The sequence below is a fragment of the Lissotriton vulgaris genome, chromosome 9, assembly GCF_964263255.1.
Source record: "Lissotriton vulgaris chromosome 9, aLisVul1.2, whole genome shotgun sequence".
Taxonomy (NCBI): Eukaryota; Metazoa; Chordata; class Amphibia; order Caudata; family Salamandridae; genus Lissotriton; species Lissotriton vulgaris.
In genome coordinates, this window is record NC_141697.1 from 100,103,616 (window position 1) to 100,122,207 (window position 18,592).

The following is an 18,592-nucleotide window of genomic DNA, read 5'->3' on the forward strand; positions in this document are numbered from 1 at the left end:
AGAAGCAGTTATCGTTCTCATGTACGTTTCATTTTTTGAAACCTTGTTAAAATGCGCTTTTCAGCTAAATTCTTCTTATAGGGTTTAATTGGTTCTCTTTAAAAAAAAATAAAGAAAGAAAATGCTTCATCCAATGGGGTAGTTTTCATTATGAAATGTAAAGATTTAATTGTGGCCTGGGATCCTATCTTGTAGATGGAGATATTGTATTGTGTATGAACATCAAAGAGGATACCATAGTGGAGGACGAGTGTGGAGCATCTTTGGGATGCAGGCACTGGCTTATTGCTTTGGTATGATGTTGGGATTTATTTATTTTATTAGTGGTGTTGCAACTTTTACGAACAATACCAGTGGAGAGTTAGTTGTTTGTAATGCTCCCTTCAGTTCAGGAAGGCTAAGATTAACATCCTTAGCACTGCAAATAAAGGACTTCACTTTTCACAGTTGTCAATGTGCTAGTTTCGCCAACTTTAGCTCCATAATCCCACGTGCTACTATTGGCCTCCTGTCTAATCTAGCATTGTGTTTTTAAACATGTTTTTTCTTTCCAGGAACACCATTCCATTTACCCCCACCCAGACTGAGGCAATCCGAGCTGGCATGCAGCCTGGACTTACCATGGTGAGTGTGGACTTCCACCACCAGTTAACCTTAGATTTAGCTTTTGATAAAGTAGGTGACAAAGAAGAAATAGATACAATTCGGTATTTGCTTTCCGATGGACATGATGAGTTTAATCGGATAAAGGTAGAGGCCGCAGTTAAAGCTGAAGGACTGTTTTTCATTGCATGGGTATCAGAAATATCAGTCTTCTGTGGCATACCACTCTATTTGCTTAAGATACAAGGTGAAGTTTATGCACGGTGCATTGCTGTCCTATCTGCTGTCCTGTCACACTGTGTCCCTCGTGGGTGTTTTTGAAGGAGAGTTTATGACTGAGGTTTGCCAGAGATTGGCTTCAGCTGGAGCAGAAATGTAATGCCTAGCCTGTGGATTTACAAAAAGAAATGCATGTAAAGTGTGCCTGTATGAGGCTTTAGCATTTGAGAGGTTAATCGAGACAGTATAGAACATATTCAAAAGTAGCATCATTGCTTCAGCTGAGTTTTAGAATACCTATGTTCTGCAACAATCTCCGGACTGCAATAACAAGAGGCTGTAGCTCTGAAGCAAATCTTATTTGCAGAGATGTGGTTAATATCCCTGGATGCTAAAGATTAGCAATGAGGGGTATTTCCAGAGCATGTAATAGTCATATTACAATGAAATCAGGACTGCTTTACATCCGATCTAAGTGCAGAACTAAAAATTACAGTGTCAAGCATTACTGCTACTGTTTTGGTTTTTTCAGATGAGTAACAACTGCCATCACAGAGCTGTTCACCTGCCTTTATGGTGCCAGCAGTATCCCTTTCTCAAACACACCAGTGCACTAATAGGTTTTGACATGAGTATCTATCTTACACTCCCTTGGTTTGTCCAATTAATTTCTCCCAGTTCACATGAAACATTGGGGAGAGAGAGTCACACCACACACAGGTGCTACAAAAACTATGTTCTACTTGTATACAAAGGGAAGAACACATAGCTGTTCTTCAAGAATCCCACATCACATCATCAGAAGGGGCTAGACATTCTAAGAGGCTGGTTTCCTCCACCAATTACTTTGCGTATGGTAGTAGATCATTTATTTGGGCTAGGTTGAGGATCCCTCTTAATCCAATTGTATCAGCTATTTCTTAGTAAAAGAGAGATTGAATGGAGAACCGGGACTACTGGGGAGTATCTATGCCCTTAATTCTGATCAATCAGCTTTTCTGACTGTGCAGTCAGCGCAACTGGGGAAGTGGGTACACATCCTTTAGATCCTGGGTCAGGACCTCAATTGTGGCAAGATCACACCCACTTAACGCTTCCCTTAACCTTGATGGTCATAAAGCTAATGCAGTGTATGGAGCCTTAGAAATCCAACCTGATAGATGTGTGGATGCTGCGGAAACTATCTTTGGGTCATTTGGGTATCCCTTTATTAGTGAGTGCCCTTGATATATTAAAAACAGAGTAGGGGTCTTTATGGGTGTAGGGAAGGGCGTCTTTTTGTGTGATCAACCCCCACTAAGTTTTTAGGTCTCGGCTGTAGACCGAACATTTTCTGTCACTCCAATGTGGGCTTCAGCCTGCCAATAGACTTCCGATTTCCTGGCTCTATCGTCGCTCTGACAATCTTTCTCCCCATTTTGTCTAGGGCATGCTTTTGTCATGCCTCTTCTGTGCTTACCCCTCCCGAGAACAGGGGCAAGGTATACTATCCCTCCATTGCTCTCATTTTATGACTATTTTTGGGACTTATCTTTTTTTTGTGGTTTGCACTCCCTCCACAGAAGCGCTGCTAGTTTTGTTTGCTCTGAGCGCCTAGTGCAGTTTTTCTGGTGAGGGGGTTGGGGGCATGGGGAGGGAGGGGGCAGCGATCACACTTTTGCCTGCCTTCTCCTTCATATAGGCAAACACCCCAGGGCTTTGCTCATGGATCCTCACAGGAAACTTCGGCTTGCAACGTCTTGGATTTGGATAGAGATGGATGTTCTGGGATTGTTTGGTAGTCAAATCTCAAAGAAGTGATGTAAAGTGGGAAGGGTGGCCTTATGGGAAATCTGGTGTCATTAGCTAGCATGTCCTCCCCTCCAATAAACGCAAAAATGGCATATAAGGGGCCCCTAGACCCACAGTCCTCAAATCACTACTGGACTGGAAAGAAGACCGAATAGGAACCGCCCTGATGCTCCCTGGACCCAACGAACAGAGGCAGCACCAAGGACGGGATTGCATCTGCTGTAACAGAGGGAGCTGCAAAGAATATTGTTCCTGCTATTACCAATTGTGGAAATGAGTGTGAGAAGTTGGCCTGGTATATGATGTTCACTATTCTAGTGAACACCTTGCACCAGTCCAAACAACCCTTATGGTGATGGTTGTAAAGTCAACCTTCTAGACCAGCTATCCTAGAGGTAGCGTGGACAGAACAGTCTTAGGCTAAAAGACTCTTGAGGGCGTGTAAAGCCAGCTGTTTTACCATATGTAACCCCTTGAATATCAAATGAAAGGACACCACACAGGATATATATAAAATATATATGTATTTATTTACTAACACACTCCTCTGATCTCTTTATGAGATCAGAGGCCAAAGCACATAACAAGTTATACTTTAAATAGCACAATTTACAGTTAGGCCCTAGGGGCGCGTAAAACCATATACTAAGTAAGTGGTATAAGAACCACTACTTGGGAAAGGAGAAGGCCTAGGGAATCGCCGGGGCTACACTATCTGACCCTTAGGTTAGGAGTAGGAGGCCCACAGACAGCGCGTGCAGAGTCAGTACTCTCACGCGAGAGTCAATAGAAAGTCAATAGGAACGTAAAAAGGTAAGTAATGGAGTTTTAGGACACTTCTGGTCTAACTAGGATTACACAGCTAACAAAACTGGACACTAGGATAGTCAATCCGTACAGGAGCACCGAAGTACTCGCGCTACCTCACCCACAGGCTGCGGGTGCATAGGTGTCAAAGTGTGTCGGGTTTTCTCGCGGTTTCCTATGGAGCCTTGGAAGAAGATGCTGCAGGCGACCAAGAGGAAGATGCCCGGGTGGATCCAAGGGTGGATCGAGTATGAAGAAGACCTGAAAGCAGTGGGGACAGAGTCTAGGTCACTAGCCAGTGACCGAATGGAACCAGGAAGGAACCAGACGTCGTCGAGGAGCAATCAGGTGCTGTCATGAAGCTTGATGCTGCAGCCACGCGGACCAGGAGGCGTCGAGGATGACCAGGTGCTGGAGAGGAGCTGTCCAACGAAGGTTCTCGCAGATGGAGGGGTCGACTTCAGGATTGGAGCCAACAAGCCTAAGCAAAGACAACCCACGCAGGATACACAAAGAGCTTCTGATGCAGACCAGGAGGGTCTGAGGTACTTCACCTTTTCAGGGAAGCGAGGGCCAGTCTGGAGCAACCAGACCAGCGATGGATTTTCAAAGGAGTCGTCGTCAGAGGGCTACTAGCCAACGGGCCAGCAACCGGACAACGCGTCGAGCAGAGCACAAGCAGAAGGGCCCCACGCAGATCTTGTGGAGTGTGGAGTGCTGGTCTTCGGTGCAGGTGGAGCTCGGTGTCGGGGTGTCTCAGTCCCCAGTGCACAGCTTCGAGGATGCCTCAGGAGCTGCGCTGTTAGCAATTGGCAGACTTTCCAAGATGCCTGCTTCCACGGATCCCGACGCCTTCCACGGGCTTAGCTGTGCTGGAGTCGTGCAGTGGGGTCAGAGGGGTCCAGGTGTCGGTGTCTTGTCGGGCTCTGGGCTCGAGTTCCGGCGGGAACGGGGACAAAGCAAGCCGTCGAGTTGCTGGATGGTGCCTGGTTGCCCAGGGTGGTCACTCCTTGGCCTCAAGGGAGATTCTTCAGTCTTCAGCTTCAGTTGAATGTCGAAGGGTCCAGAGTTTCGTCTTCAGTCGATACCAGGATTAATCTAAAGTCTCCTGAGTCAGCTCCTATCTTTATACTACTAAAGGGGGTTGGTTTAGGTTCTAGGTCCCTCCTGTGGGTAGGACCAGGAAGGGGGGTGGTTACACCCCCTCTCCTTTGTTCAGTTTCGCGCCAGAGCTGGGGCTGGAGTGCCCCAGCAACTGGTTTGAACTGGGGTATGCATGAAGCACCTAGTGTGCCTCAGGCAGTGTCTGTTTCTTTTCAGCCCTCCCTGTCCCTATACACAAAGTCCTATCTGGGGTGGTGCTCGCACCTCCCCAGGCAGGAAACCTATTGTCCAGGCCTCCCTGACTGGAAGTACTCCCAGCAGCAGGAGGTCAGACTTGTGTCTGTGGCAGCAGCATCCATTTTGTGATGCTGGGGCTCTGGTTAACTTTAACCGGGTACAGTAGTTTTAACATGTCTTCTCCCTCTAGAAGGGTGGAATGCTACCCCCGTCGCCAGAATTGGCGAGGGGGTAGTATTCCAAAGCGTATGACACCTTACACAACATGTTTGGATAAAGCCAAACCAAAGTTAGCATCTAACCTCGAGGATTATAATGCACTTAAGAGTATATGGTATGGCAATATCATAGAACAGCTATAAGGACATGGTTCCGAAAGCTGCAGACAGCCTCAGCTCATGCTAGAGCACCATCTCACACATAACCAAGCACTCTGCCTCCAGGATTGTTAAGGCCTGCCATAGGAGTGACTTATAGGTTACTATGTGTCTATATATAGGTAGGTATAGGAATACTATACCTAAGCAAGGGGTGATTACACGACCTTGCCCCAGCTGAGTGATCAGCCAGTTGTGTCAATATGGATGGCCAGCCAGGGGTGGCATAATACATGCTGCAGCCCCTGGTAGGCCTTGGGTGCACCTATGCCCTGGGTACCTAAGGTACACTATACAGGGGCTGATAAGGTGACCCAATATCCAATTAGGTATGTGCCTAAGGTACATGGAGTTCATTTTAAGGAGAGAGCAGATAGCCTGGGGCCCTAAATAGCAGGATCCCAGGACAACTAAGTCGAAAACCAGCTAAACACTAGGCAAAAAATCTGGGGTAACCATAGTCAGGTATCCACCTTCCTACAATGAGGTCTACTCGTGCAAGGAGGAACAAAGTGTCTCCAAGATCTAGGTTGATAGCCTACTGTTAAGCTTCAGTACCACCAAAAGCTTCAGTACCACCAAAAGCTTAGAAAAAAAATCTGCTCTTCTTGAGAGCCCAGCAATTCCTGACTGCCGCTGAATGCAAAAGTGTCTGCTGAACAACCGAGTCCTGACCTTCCTGATGTTTCCCCGAGGCCATGTTAATGGTAAATGAAGTCCACACCCCTGCCCAAATCGTGGTAACTCATTCCCCATTCTCTTGCATTACCTACTCCAGTAAGGCGCTAGGGAGGCTTAGGAAGAGAGAGTCAGGTAACCAGCAGATTTATCTGTGCTGTCAGCAGAAGTTCCCAAATATATTGAAGGGACCAGTGGCGTGCAGCTTTTGCCAGTTTCAGGGTGTACTGATGACTAGGGGCACGGAGATGGGAAAAAATAGTATAGACCAAAATGCCAATGATCTCAGGGGTATTCTGGCAAAGCATCCGTGTGAAATCTGGGATATGATATCATCACATACCCCAGATATATGTTTTCTCACAGAAACATGGCTGAACTGTACTAACTACCCATTGATTGAGGTGGCGATCCCGGATGGCTACTCCTTTTTGCACCTGGACAGGGGAAGAAAGACAGGTAGTGGGATAGCGATAGCTTTTAAAAATCACCTCTCAATCACATGGATCTCTACAGTTAGTAATGATAGTATGGAATTGGGTATATTTAAGGTCTCAACCTCTCCCAACTGATAACTGGAATGGAGCCTTATTATATTGCCCTCCGGGATCTTAGTCGGGTTTTTCAGATAAATTGACCAAATTAATTGCTATACATGTGCTTGCAACAAAAAAATTCCTCCTGTTGGGGGATTTGAACTTTCACGGTGAAAACTATACATGTGCTTGCAACAAAAAAATTCCTCCTGTTCGGGGATTTGAACTTTCACGGTGAAAACTCTACATGTTCGGAGGTGAACAAACTTATGTCCACTCTTGATATGCTGGGCCTTTCTCAAAGAGTGACCGGCCCAACCCATACTGTGGGGCATATGCTGGACCTAGTCTTTTCTAATATGGATTTTTTAGCTTGTAACCCCCCAGAACCTCTCACATGGTCTGACCATGCAATAATTAGCTTTTCCATCAAATTGCGCGCTCCTGAGTTGCCAATTCAAAACCTGGCTAAGAAATGTGGTATGTTCAGGTTGTGGAATGACTTTGAGGAGATCTTTCTATCAGAAATAGGTAAAAGGGAGCAGGGAAATTAGCTAACCCTGGAAGACTTTAATGAGGCCTTTACCATTGCCTTGGATGCAGTGATCCCCCAGAAAAAAAGCAGGGCTCACTTGCACAGCCGACCCTCAGCCCCTTGGTATACTAATGAACTTAAGATAGAAAAGTCTAAATGTAGAAGACTGGAGAGAGTTTGCCGTGTAAGTAGGGCAGCAAAGGATAGGACGCAATATAAACAGGCCTTAACCACGTATCACTTGAATCTGAAACAAGCAAGGCGTCTTTTTGTTTTTAATCAAATCGAAGGTGCTGCTAATACCCCTAGAGCACTCTTCAATAATGTAAAAGACTTCGTATCTCCCTATGCCTGTAGGCAATCGCTTGTAGAAACAAAGGCGTTTTGTAACCAAATAGCGAGCTTCTTTCAAGAAAAAATAAACAATCTATGCTAATTTTCCTTCAAAAAGTTTACAAACTCCTGTTAGCCCTAACAGGCAGGTGGAGGTGGAAAAAAGGACTGAAAGTACTTTGGATTGTTTTAAACCGATTACCTTCGAGGAAGTTTCCAAAGCACTTGCCTCAGCCAATTCAGGTGCACCGTCGGATCCCTGCCCATCTAAGACTGTGGCTCTGCTAGCCACCAGCTGTGCTCCTGCGATTCTCCAACTAATTAACTCTTCTATACAATCGGGGGGTTATTCCAAGAACCTGGAAGGAAGCCATTGTGCGCCCCATCCTAAAAAAGCCTACAGCAGACCCACAAGAACTCTGTAATTATCGCCCAATCTCCCTCCTACCGCTACTGGCTAAAACACTGAAGAGCATGATTAATAAACAACTTAGCCAATATCTGGAGTTGAACGAAGTTCTGGATTGCTCCCAATCAGGATTTCGAAAGGGTTTTAGTACAGAAACTGCTATATTAGCAGTCACAGATTCGTTAAGAACACAAATGGATAAAGGGGGTGCAGCAATACTGATATTATTAGATCTCTTCGCAGCATTTGATACTATATCTCACGAAATGCTTGTGGAGAGACTGGTCTCATGTGGTGTTCAGGGTTCTGCCTTAAAGTGGTTGCAAAATGTTATGTCCGGCCGAACTCAAACAGTTGGGCCCACATCTGTCAGATTCATTTAGCCTGGGGGGGCGGAGCTTGCCAGCGTTGATGGCGGACGCATAAGAGCAGAGCTCCGCGCCGACATCCTAAAATATTCGACATATATCCTTTAAAGACGCTGCCACACAGCCACGGAGTGGGGAATCCTCTTTGCCCCATCTGCCCCGCACTCGGTGAGACTTTGAGCGAAATCGGACGACCGGCGCTGCTACTGTGAGGCTGAAGCCCGGGGTGACGGACTGGGCCGCAAGCACCGACCTATCTTACAGGCGAGACCCGGCGTGCGTGAGCTTGCGTGCCGTCGGAAGTGCGGCCCTCCGGCGGAGCCTGGAGATACCGGCTCGGAGCCCACGAAGATTGTGCGGAGTGACCCCGGCTTTCCACTGCTGGAGACAGCGAGAACATTAGGGGGCTACGACCCTCTGCGGGGCACCGGGAGCTGCCGATAGAAGACGCACATGGTGAGAGGGGCCTTGATCACCGAAGCTATTACTGCACCCCCCCCTCCCCAAGATCGAAGCGGAGAGGCTCCGGAAAGCAGTGAAACTCCGAAATTCCACTGCAGTTCCCCCGGAGCCCCCTTACCGTGCAGCCCACTGCTTTGCATAAGGAGGTTCGCGGCTTTCCCGAAGTGGATTGCTACCAGAGGTCCCAGCTGGACCCTCAGTGCCCCTGGTAGCCAAGCGGATGTTAAACTAGTAAAGCCCACACTGGATTGAGGCATCCGGCCCGCAGTGTCTGCATTGGCCCTAGAGAACTAAAACAACTCTGCATACACCACGCCAGTTGAAGCGGTGCGATTACCAACGGTTGCACAAAAGAGACGCCAGAAGTCACGCGGACTCGGAGGGGCAAGCTTCTTCGGCAGGAAGCAGACCAAACATCTGATAGACACTAGCTCTGGGGTTTCTGCGACGGTCACTGGTGGCCCCCTGGTTCACTGCTGAGGCATCAAAACTAGAAGTGCGAACTGGCGGCGGCTGATCTCGGTGGAGCCATGGGGAAGGGGGATAAAACGCAGACAAGGCTCACGTTCGACCATCGGAAGACTAAGGTCCCTGACTCTCAGCAGGTAGAATCCTCGCCGAGGAATAAAAGCGCTGAGTCCTCGCTGTGCTCCGAAATAAAAGACATGTTGACAAATATGGAAAAGGGGTTACAAGATAGCATGGCGACCATAGGGTCCAAGATCGATGATCTAACATATCGGATGGACCGCATGTCCGAAAGAGTCGACAAACACGCGGAAAGACTGGAAATGTCCGAGAGGCAGCTGACGGAAGTAGAGGAGGCACAGTCTGAATGGGACAAGGACCGTAAACAGTATGGCAGATTGCTCCAGGTAATACAGGAGAAAGCGGAGGATTTGGAAGCCCGCTCTAGGCGCTCTAATATTCGCATCACGGGTGTGGCGGAGACGACCCAGACCGGTAAAATGGAACTATTCGTGGAAAAACTACTTATCACACTGCTGGGTGAAGGTGTTTTTTCACCAATGTTTATAGTGGAGCGCGCACACCGATCGCTGGGCCCTAGACCGCGCCCAGGAGCACCTCCGAGGCCAATCATAGCTAAGCTGCTAAACTATAGAGACAGAGATAAGGCACTGAGGATGGCCAGGGAGAAAGGAAATCTGCAATTCGAGGGAATGAACATATCCTTATACCCGGACTTCACCGCCAAAGTGCAAGAGGAGAGGAAACACTTTGCGCCTTACAAGCCGCAGCTCCGCGAGTTAGGGCTAGACTATGCCATGTTGTACCCGGCTAAATTGCGGATAAATAGGCAGGGACATTCTCATTTTTTTACGGACCCAAAAGTCGCTGAAAGTGTGGGCCAAGGAGCAAAAACAAGCCCGGAGTAACAACGTTGGAGAAACTGAACACAACGACGGCATGGAGGATCAGGAATAGTGGAGATTTCGCTCTTGCTGCCTTTCTCAGTTGGTGAGCCCTTATGTGCATATAGCTTGGGACTACAAGCAAACTTGGACAGAGGCCGGGTGGGGAGACACTCTGTAGATCTGCTGTTGACTGGGGCGAGCAGGGCAGAGGAGCTGAATTCTGAACTGGGTGAGATTGATTTAATTATGTCCCTTTGCTACTGGGGCGGACACACTGGCTGAGGTACAATCGAGTGTGCTGCAGTCCCCCTGTCGCACTCTATAATGAAGTATGCTGTCAGAGGGTGGGGCGGAGGAGGAACTGCAGGTAAGGTCCTCATGTTGAAACTGCATACAGTATACTTTGTGGCAGTCGTTGACAATGTTAAGGGGTGTTGGTGCGGGGGCAAGTCTCCACATTGAGCTAGGCATAGTTGGAGATGATACTTGGACAATTTTGGCGACCTCTGCCCTAGCGCCGGTGGCACTCTTGGTCCTTAATGGGACTAGTTAGGGATATGTTGAGAGGGGGACGAGAATGTTGAAGGGGGGGCTTTTGAAAATGGCTGATTGTTCTTACTGTGACGCTAATAATGACTTCGAGACATGCCTTTCATGTAACAGTAATGTTTGAAAAAGGATCTGCCACACCTATGCTCCTTTTTGAGGTAATGTAATGTGTTTGATATTCTTAAACATCTGATACATCTTTGGAATGAAGATTTTGTTATTGTAGTCATTCATGCTGAAAACACCTACTACAAATGCAAATTGTTTTTATGTGCAAAATTTGACATAGATCCTGATTTCTCCTCTTTGTGTGTGTGTGTGTGTGTAGGTAGTAGGACCTCCAGGAACAGGGAAAACAGATGTTGCTGTGCAGATCATTTCTAATCTCTACCACAACTTCCCAGAACAACGCACTCTAATTGTTACTCACTCTAACCAGGTAACTATTTCACATCTGGAAAAGGCTAAAAATCACCATTTCTGTGCACCTCTTCGGAGGGTCTCAGTAGCCTACCCGTTGAGAGAGCATACCTCACTTTTGCATCATATTTTGTGTTAGCCACAGCTAAGGTGTGTCCGAAAGCTCACTGCAATTACATTGCGAGGGAGGATTGAAGCTTAGTGCAATTAAATATCTACTAATTACCCTGTGACTATAGTGCTTGCTTTGAGAACCCTCTGTTGTTGTTCTCAAACCTTTAAAAATGTTTTTGTACTTATACTCTTAATAATGCTTATCCCAAGCTTTTTAACTATCGATTATAACCAATATTACGGATTAACCTTGTGGCAACAATAGCACTCAAGTCCGTTAACCCAAGTTGGGCCTGAACGTATGACTGTTTCCATTTTATGCCATATGGGAGGAAAAGCAAAGTGTCTGTTGCCTATAAAACTGACACTACCAGAAAAGTAGAAACAAATAATGATGTGTATTTTATTAGACCACAACAAGCCTGGACTCAGAGCCGTGTTGTGATACTTTCTGCTTTTCTAGCCTGTGTGCAGTATAATTTCCCTCTGGGAGAGAGGGTCCAAGAAACATTGTCCAAATCTGTTGGGGCTCAGAATTTATAATATAATTGCATTGCACACATTTTGTTGCGTGCTCCTTATGAATCTGAGACCACTTTGTCTTGAAAATCTGTGGTCTTGCAATACTTGTAGGCACTTTCCTTCTTGATAAGATAAGTGATTGCTGAAGATTTTGCTCAGGTGTAGTTGTGTGGTTCCAGATGAGTCTTGCAGCCATTAGTGGATCATACTCTTTCCAGAAGATTATAATGCAGGAGGTGGCTGTGGTTCAGATACATCTCTGGTCGTTCCATAATCTTATACGGGGTTTGAGGGTTTACTATACTCCTCACTAGCAGACTCGGTAAATAATAATATCACATAACACAACTACGTGCCTATGTACCTTTGAATATCAAACTGTGGAACTCCTTAGTTAAATCAACTCAGGGACATTTGTATAGCGCACATATCACTACCAAGAGTCTCCTGGCGCTTGTAGACGGCTTTGAAATAGAGATGGGCTCAGTTGTCAAATAGCCATGTCTTCAGCTTCTTGCGAAAACAGCTGTGACTAGGGATGGCACGCAGGTATATAGGCATTTTATTCCAGAATGCCGGTGCGAGAAAGGAAAAAGATCGACCCCCTTTCCTAACCGTACGCACTCTCAGGGGAATAAGCAGTGCATCATTGCTGAATCTGAGAGTGTATTGCATCAATATACTACTGGATGGGTCATGTGGGATAAGTTGGGGGAAGAATATTGAGATGTTTGACATAAGATGATTGTGCATGATTACGAATAGTGTAAGATGCACATATGAAACCAATAAAATATGTTTTAAAAAAAATTGCTGGATCTGAGAGTTCTGAGTGGCTGATACGAGCATAGTTTATGTGACCAATATTTTGGACCATTACCATACATATGCTTGTGTGCTAGACACAACGTTTTAAAAAGGATTCGCTTTTTCACTGGAGGCCAGTGGAGAGCTTTCAAACAAGGAGCGGAAGAGGATCTGTTATAAGTTTGCCTTTTCCTGGTTAATATTATTGATGTACTATTTGTTAACGTAGTTTCTTTAATCCCTATTTTTGCTTGTAGTGCACTAAGAATATAAATACATGGATGGATATGAATGGGGATTAAAACCTTATATATTGATCAAAATCTAATTGTAGGTGTAGCTAAAGACTTGCCTGATGGCTTCTAACCGGTTATAGTTGGAAGTGAAATGTTATCTTTAGTCTTAAAATAATCACAGAGAGACAAGTAATGGAGTTATAAGTGGAAATAAAAACACAGCCAAATATGCTAAATAGTTGAAAATGAAATAATGCAGTGATTTTAGATCCCTTGGCGTTTGCTGTCAAGCTAGTATACAGCAATAGATGGAGCTGAAATAAACACATGGATTTTGTAACAATTCTGCTTAGTGTAGCTTAGGTCATACCATAACTGGTGCTAAGAATGAGTTGAAGGTTAAGCACATTTTATACATCTATAAATCAGTTATATGTGGAGTGAAATTTGAGTATTAGATGGAGAAAAATATGAAAAAATGTAGTAGTAAACCTAAAAATAGAACAGGAAGGAACCTAAAATCCTCCTCAGAGCACCATACTCTGCTAGTCAGGTAAGCTTGAATACTGCTCTAGAAGGACAGGAATGTTCCTCTAGGTTTTGGCAAAAAACCTCCCATAAGCCACTATGCTAAAATCAAACTTAGCGGCAAGCCAAACATCTTCGATTATATGGGCCATACACCTGGAGCTGGGGGAGTACCCAAAAGCCAAAACTTTGTTGTAAAATGATCACAAACATTAAAATCCTACTCTGCTGTGACGAGCTTAAAAAAACCCTACTCTAAAAGCCCTGCTAGGGTGGGGAGCACTACTTTAACTGGTCACTAAATTACTGCTGTAGCCAACTCAGACACCCTAATGTTGTGCAAACTGTTACAGCTAAAAACCTGCTGTAGACGAAATTTAAAAACTGTATATGGGCAGCTTGGATACTGATAGTAATGCTAAACAACCTGATGTAGAATGATTAAACATGTATCACAGATCGAACTAACATTGTGATTGAAATGGGGCTTGATAATTACTGAGTTCTCCCTGATGAGAGACACAAAAAGTAAGAAACATCTGGCGTTGAAGCTGAGAAACACATACATATACAGTTACCTCCTCTTGTGCTAAGTGCCGAAGACTATGATGGATCACATTATGAGGCTACCTGATTGAGGCCCAGTGCGCCATCCTTTTGCTAAAGTGGATCTTATTAGATATAGAGTTGAATTTTCAAGATTCTAATGGGAAGCTGTGGTCTAGCGATAAGGGGGTTCTGACATACATATAGCCTTGGGATGGGGCTCACGTCGCAAACCAGCAGTGAAAATGAGATGACATGGCGGGCAACCTCCCAAAGAACCAACACTCTGGAAATCATGCAATGTGGCCCAATCGAAATAAATACAGATTGCATTGGATCTCATTGCAGAAATAAACATGGATGGTGAACTCTCATTATTAGTGCCATGATGGCGTTTCACAAAGAGCTATGAATAGGGGACATTTATTTATTTACTTGTTTAACAGTTTTATATAGTCCTAAACATCGTGATGGTATGACAGCACTTTACAGTTTAACATAGCAGTGACATGAAGTCCATACAACGGTGGTATGGGGAGGCATAGCTGAAGGTGAAGGCATCAATGGGATAAGGGATAGAGTAAGGCCAAATTGTGTAAAAGGTGGAGTAAAGCAGATAAGAAGCAGGCGCAAAGAGCATGGAGTATTGTCTGCAACGGAGAGAGAAAAAGTAAAGATAAGGAATGCCACAGAGGGATGGGAAGGGCAGGGAGCTAGTTTAGGAATGTGTAAGAGAATAGTCACTCAGTATGGTGGGGTAGGGATAAGAGGAAAGAGAAAGCGGAAGAGGGCATAGACAAAAGTGGACCTGCACTCTGAGGAGGCAGGGAGGGGGGGGCAGAATCTAGTTGCAAGCTAAGCAAAAATTAATGTTGAAAGACTGCACTTAATTATCTACTGACCGCAGGGGGACGAAGCAGAGAGAAAGGCGGAAGGACAGAGCAGGGAAGTAACAGAAAGAGAAGGGCAGGGAGAAGGGGAAGCGAGCCTGTAATTGGACAGGTAGTGAGACATAAGAGAGGGAAGGGCAGATAGCAGATTTACAGCAGCATATTGTTAAACAAGGCCTAGCATGAATGGAGATCTAAGCAATGCACATATTTAGACCAAATATATTTATCCTATCCTATCAAGTCCAGTTTGAAAAGGTAAGTCTTTTAATGTTGGCAGTAAGACTGATCTAGGAAAAGGGACCGAGTGTATTCTCAAACATTTTGGAAACGAGATATGGTTGGGTTCCTACACAGAAAAGAATAAACTTGAAGAATAATGACTTGACTCAGGCTATTCAGTAAGGTTTATCATTTGGGGTGTGATACCCATTTAGAGGCATGCTATTTTGAGGATGAACTGTTTGGCAGGGTGATGGCATCCAGGAGTAGATTTTGATGTCCTTCTGCAAAAGGCATCCCACACTCTGCAAGGGCTCTAATATATCCTCTGGATGTCACCCTGCTGTGAAGGAAAACAAGTAGTTTTCTTTGTTTGACTCTCACCCACACTATTAGTGGCATGCCTCAGCATAGTTTCATCCTGCTCCCTAAAAACCATGATGGGCTCAACCATATTTTAGAGAGTACCTTGGATATTACTTCAGCCAGTCTCTTCAGAGTATAATAAAAAATACCTTAAACAACCAAGGTTTCCCTTTAATAGCGGCTGTTTAGGTACGTTTAAAAACATATGTGAGGTATGCATTTAATGATCCTGTTACCCTATTAGCTAGTCAACATGTTTTCATCCATAATATTGATGGCCTCTTGGGTCCGGGGCTTTCATCAGGGGACACAAAGTGCCCTAGGGATTTTGTATAGGCCATCCCTAAAAATTTGGAAAAGACAGACAACATGCAACACACTCGTGCATGCATTAACAGGGTTTACTCACCCAGATATTTGTTAAAAAAAAAAAAAGGCTAAGATTCCCAACTAGGAAACCATATATTACCACATGGGAGGAAGAGTGGATGCATGTCCCTGTGGTCACGTATTCATTAAGGGTAACATGGCAGCCGAGAACCTATTTTGTGTCTCGCTCTCCTTCCGGCTCCTTCTTCTGGTTGGTCAGGGGGTTGCCTTTGATGCAGGAGTTTTGATTTTTAATAAAAAGGTAAAAATGGAAAAAATAAGTTAGGAGTGAAGCTGTACAGTAAGAAACAATAGATATTGGTATAGCTAATATTCTGATTTGTGTGGACTTACACTAGGGCAATGTATGCTCTCGTTTTTGCCATTAAATAGGTCTAATATGAATGGAGTTAAACACGTGGCTGGAATTGAGATGACTTGCCCTAAAATTAACATAAGTTGCTCTCATGTGAACATAACTGAACGTAAACTTAAGGACCAGATAGAGATTAAATTCAGCTGTTCATTTAGTCACAGTAGAGCTATAGGTAAGACTAAATCGTAAACTTAGTTATAGACAAAACCAGTTATGAAGTAAGCAAAAGATTAGGACTGAAATTGAGCTTAAAGTGGAAATAAACTGATAAAGCTGCTTAGAGATCTAGGTGAATCAAAAACAATACTGTAAAGGACCAAGGAAAAATATGAGCAGCAGCATAAAAAGCTCATGCTAAGCAGGAAAAGCTGGTTTAACTTATACTCTCCATTCTCACCCCCTCTCTGTAGGCCTTGAACCAGCTCTTTGAGAAGATCATAGCCCTGGATATTGATGAGCGTCACCTGCTCCGTCTGGGTCATGGAGAGGAGGCTCTGGAGACAGAGAAGGATTTCAGCAGGTACGTGTGGAGGATATGGTCTGTTCTTGTATGCTGAGCCAGAGACTCAGCTGCGTAGCAGTTAATAACTTTTATTAGTGCCTAATCACAGGATGACAACACCAAGTGAATTTCAAATGCCCAAAACTGCATCCAAGAAGTAAAATATAATTTAAATTTGGCCTTGGAGAAAAGGCCACAATTAATCAGTGAGATATTCCACATTCACACATAACGTATGTTGCCTAAAATGGATCTGGAATGGGACTTTCTTCTCTGACTGTCCATGTGCCTCCCTCTTCTTCTTTTGCTCAGGTATTATCTTTTCTCTCAGTGGTCAGAAGAAGTTTGGCACCCTAACCTCTATAGCCTCCACACCTGCAGTTTGAGGGCAGACTTGTTTCTTCTGGACATTGGTCCGGTTTTGTTTCTTGCACTAGGAAGAATGTTGATCTCCCATGCCCCCCTCAAGTCCTATTTATCTGATGTGTTACGGTTTGCACTTTTCTTGGCCAGTCATTGCTTTGCTGTGGGTACCATTCAAGGATGTCTGTTGGCCCATTCAGCTTTTCTTTGTTTGGTAGAAAAGCTGTTGTTCAAGTCTTTTATCAATATGCGTTTTCTGAAGAACTCCACACTTTTCTTTCACTTTGCTCCCTTTTTAACGCCTCACTGGGACTTTAACCTGTTTCTTACCTTCCTGAAGGGTTCTCCCTGAGAACCTACATGCACTTGCCTTTTGTGACTGATTGTCTTGATCGAATACTATTCTTGATTATCATTACCTTGGCACAGAGTATTACATAACTGCAGACACCGTTTGTTCATTCCCTTTTATTACTTTATTCTAGGAGATATTAGTTGTTCAAACTAAGGCTTTCTTCTTGCTGAAGGTGGGTACCCCATTTCACGTAGGTCTGTGCATCACTTTGATATTCTACCTGCCACAAAGAAGAGGAAAGTTTTCATTGCCCAGATCCTTGCAGGGCCATCTTTTTTAATATTTAGGACCAGCTGGTTCCAAGAAAGGTGAGGGGATTCCGAAACAGATCATTTCCAGCTGGATCGTGCTGTGCACCAAAGCTGTTGCCAAGTATGAGCCGGCTGAGGGCATCATGCTCCATTCCCCCAGAACAAAGGCCATTTCTTTAGCAGACCTGGGTGCTCCAGTCCTGGATGTCTGCTGGGCTGCAATATACACTGCGGTCCATACCTTTACCAGGAATGATTGCTTGAACATGAACGTCTGTGAGATGGCTCTATTGCCAAATCTGTTTCAGGACTTTTTGGTCTAACCATCTCCTCAGCACCCTCTGAGTACCACTTGTGTACTGATTCACTAGGCGAGAAATCTGCAGGTAGAAGAAACTATGAGAGGGACAAGTTACTTACTTTTGGTAACAATCTGTTAGTAACATGTATGGCTCTTAACACCTGTGCTCTGCATACTCTTGCCATTTAGTGTTGGCCTCCGATGTCTTCAAGTTGTTTTTCTTTGAAGAAGTTATTCGAGTTGCGAGATGTGGTGTGACCCTTCCCTTAGTGGGTAATGCTCCTGGGCACCGATTCCATCATAATTTGTTTTTCCCACCATCTGGTAGCAATGTACACCGATTGAGCTCGTAGTGTTTCCAACAAGTTTTTTGGGTCTACACGTTTAGTTTGCTGCACCAATGCATTGAAAAAACCTGTTAGCTCGTCAACTACTTTGTTGCGCTTCATTAATAGAGGGTTCCATAAGACGGGCTATCAACGCCCTGGATGCTGGGGGGCTCCCTCCACCCTTCAGACCTGTACGACCTCCTTCAGAAACAGTTGCCACACTGCTCCTGGTGCAACTCAGACTATCTGTAGTCTCATCATCTTGACATCTGTAACGTGGGCCTTTTATCCAACCACTATTACGCCCTCGGCAAATCCTGCCTCGCTTTACGCTTAAAGATGCCCCATAGTTACCGAAAGGAAAGATACTGGGCACATCACAAGGTGAACCAACAGACATCCTCTAAAACCACTGACATTTTCAGAGAAAAGGACCCTTTCTGCGTCAAAGGTGAGGAGGCCTGCCCTTCCAGCCAGCCCATGTATCACATAGTCTGAAAAAAGTTCCCTCATGGGAAGTAGAACTTCGAGCAGACACTGAAAACTACACGAAGGGCTGTTAGTATGCCACCAGACTATGAGACCATACCACAAAGCCAGGACCATACAGAAAGGCCAACACCGGGGTAGAGCATTGCTCCATCACAAGTTTGGCCTCGAGCCCAAGAGACTGTGCCTCCCTCACATGTCCCGCCTCTTTTGGGCTCCTGT

General features: G+C 45.0%; 1 protein-coding gene across 1 annotated transcript in view; it reads left to right on the forward strand.

Annotated features, from left to right (window-relative positions):
• AQR (aquarius intron-binding spliceosomal factor) overlaps window positions 1-18,592 on the forward strand; it is a 451,150-nt gene that overhangs the window by 250,878 nt on the left and 181,680 nt on the right. Inside the window, exons 22-24 of the mRNA XM_086937130.1 lie at window positions 555-624; window positions 10,713-10,823; window positions 16,191-16,300. Of these exons, the coding sequence (XP_086793256.1) occupies window positions 555-624; window positions 10,713-10,823; window positions 16,191-16,300 (291 nt within the window). The remainder of the gene's footprint in view (window positions 1-554; window positions 625-10,712; window positions 10,824-16,190; window positions 16,301-18,592) is intronic.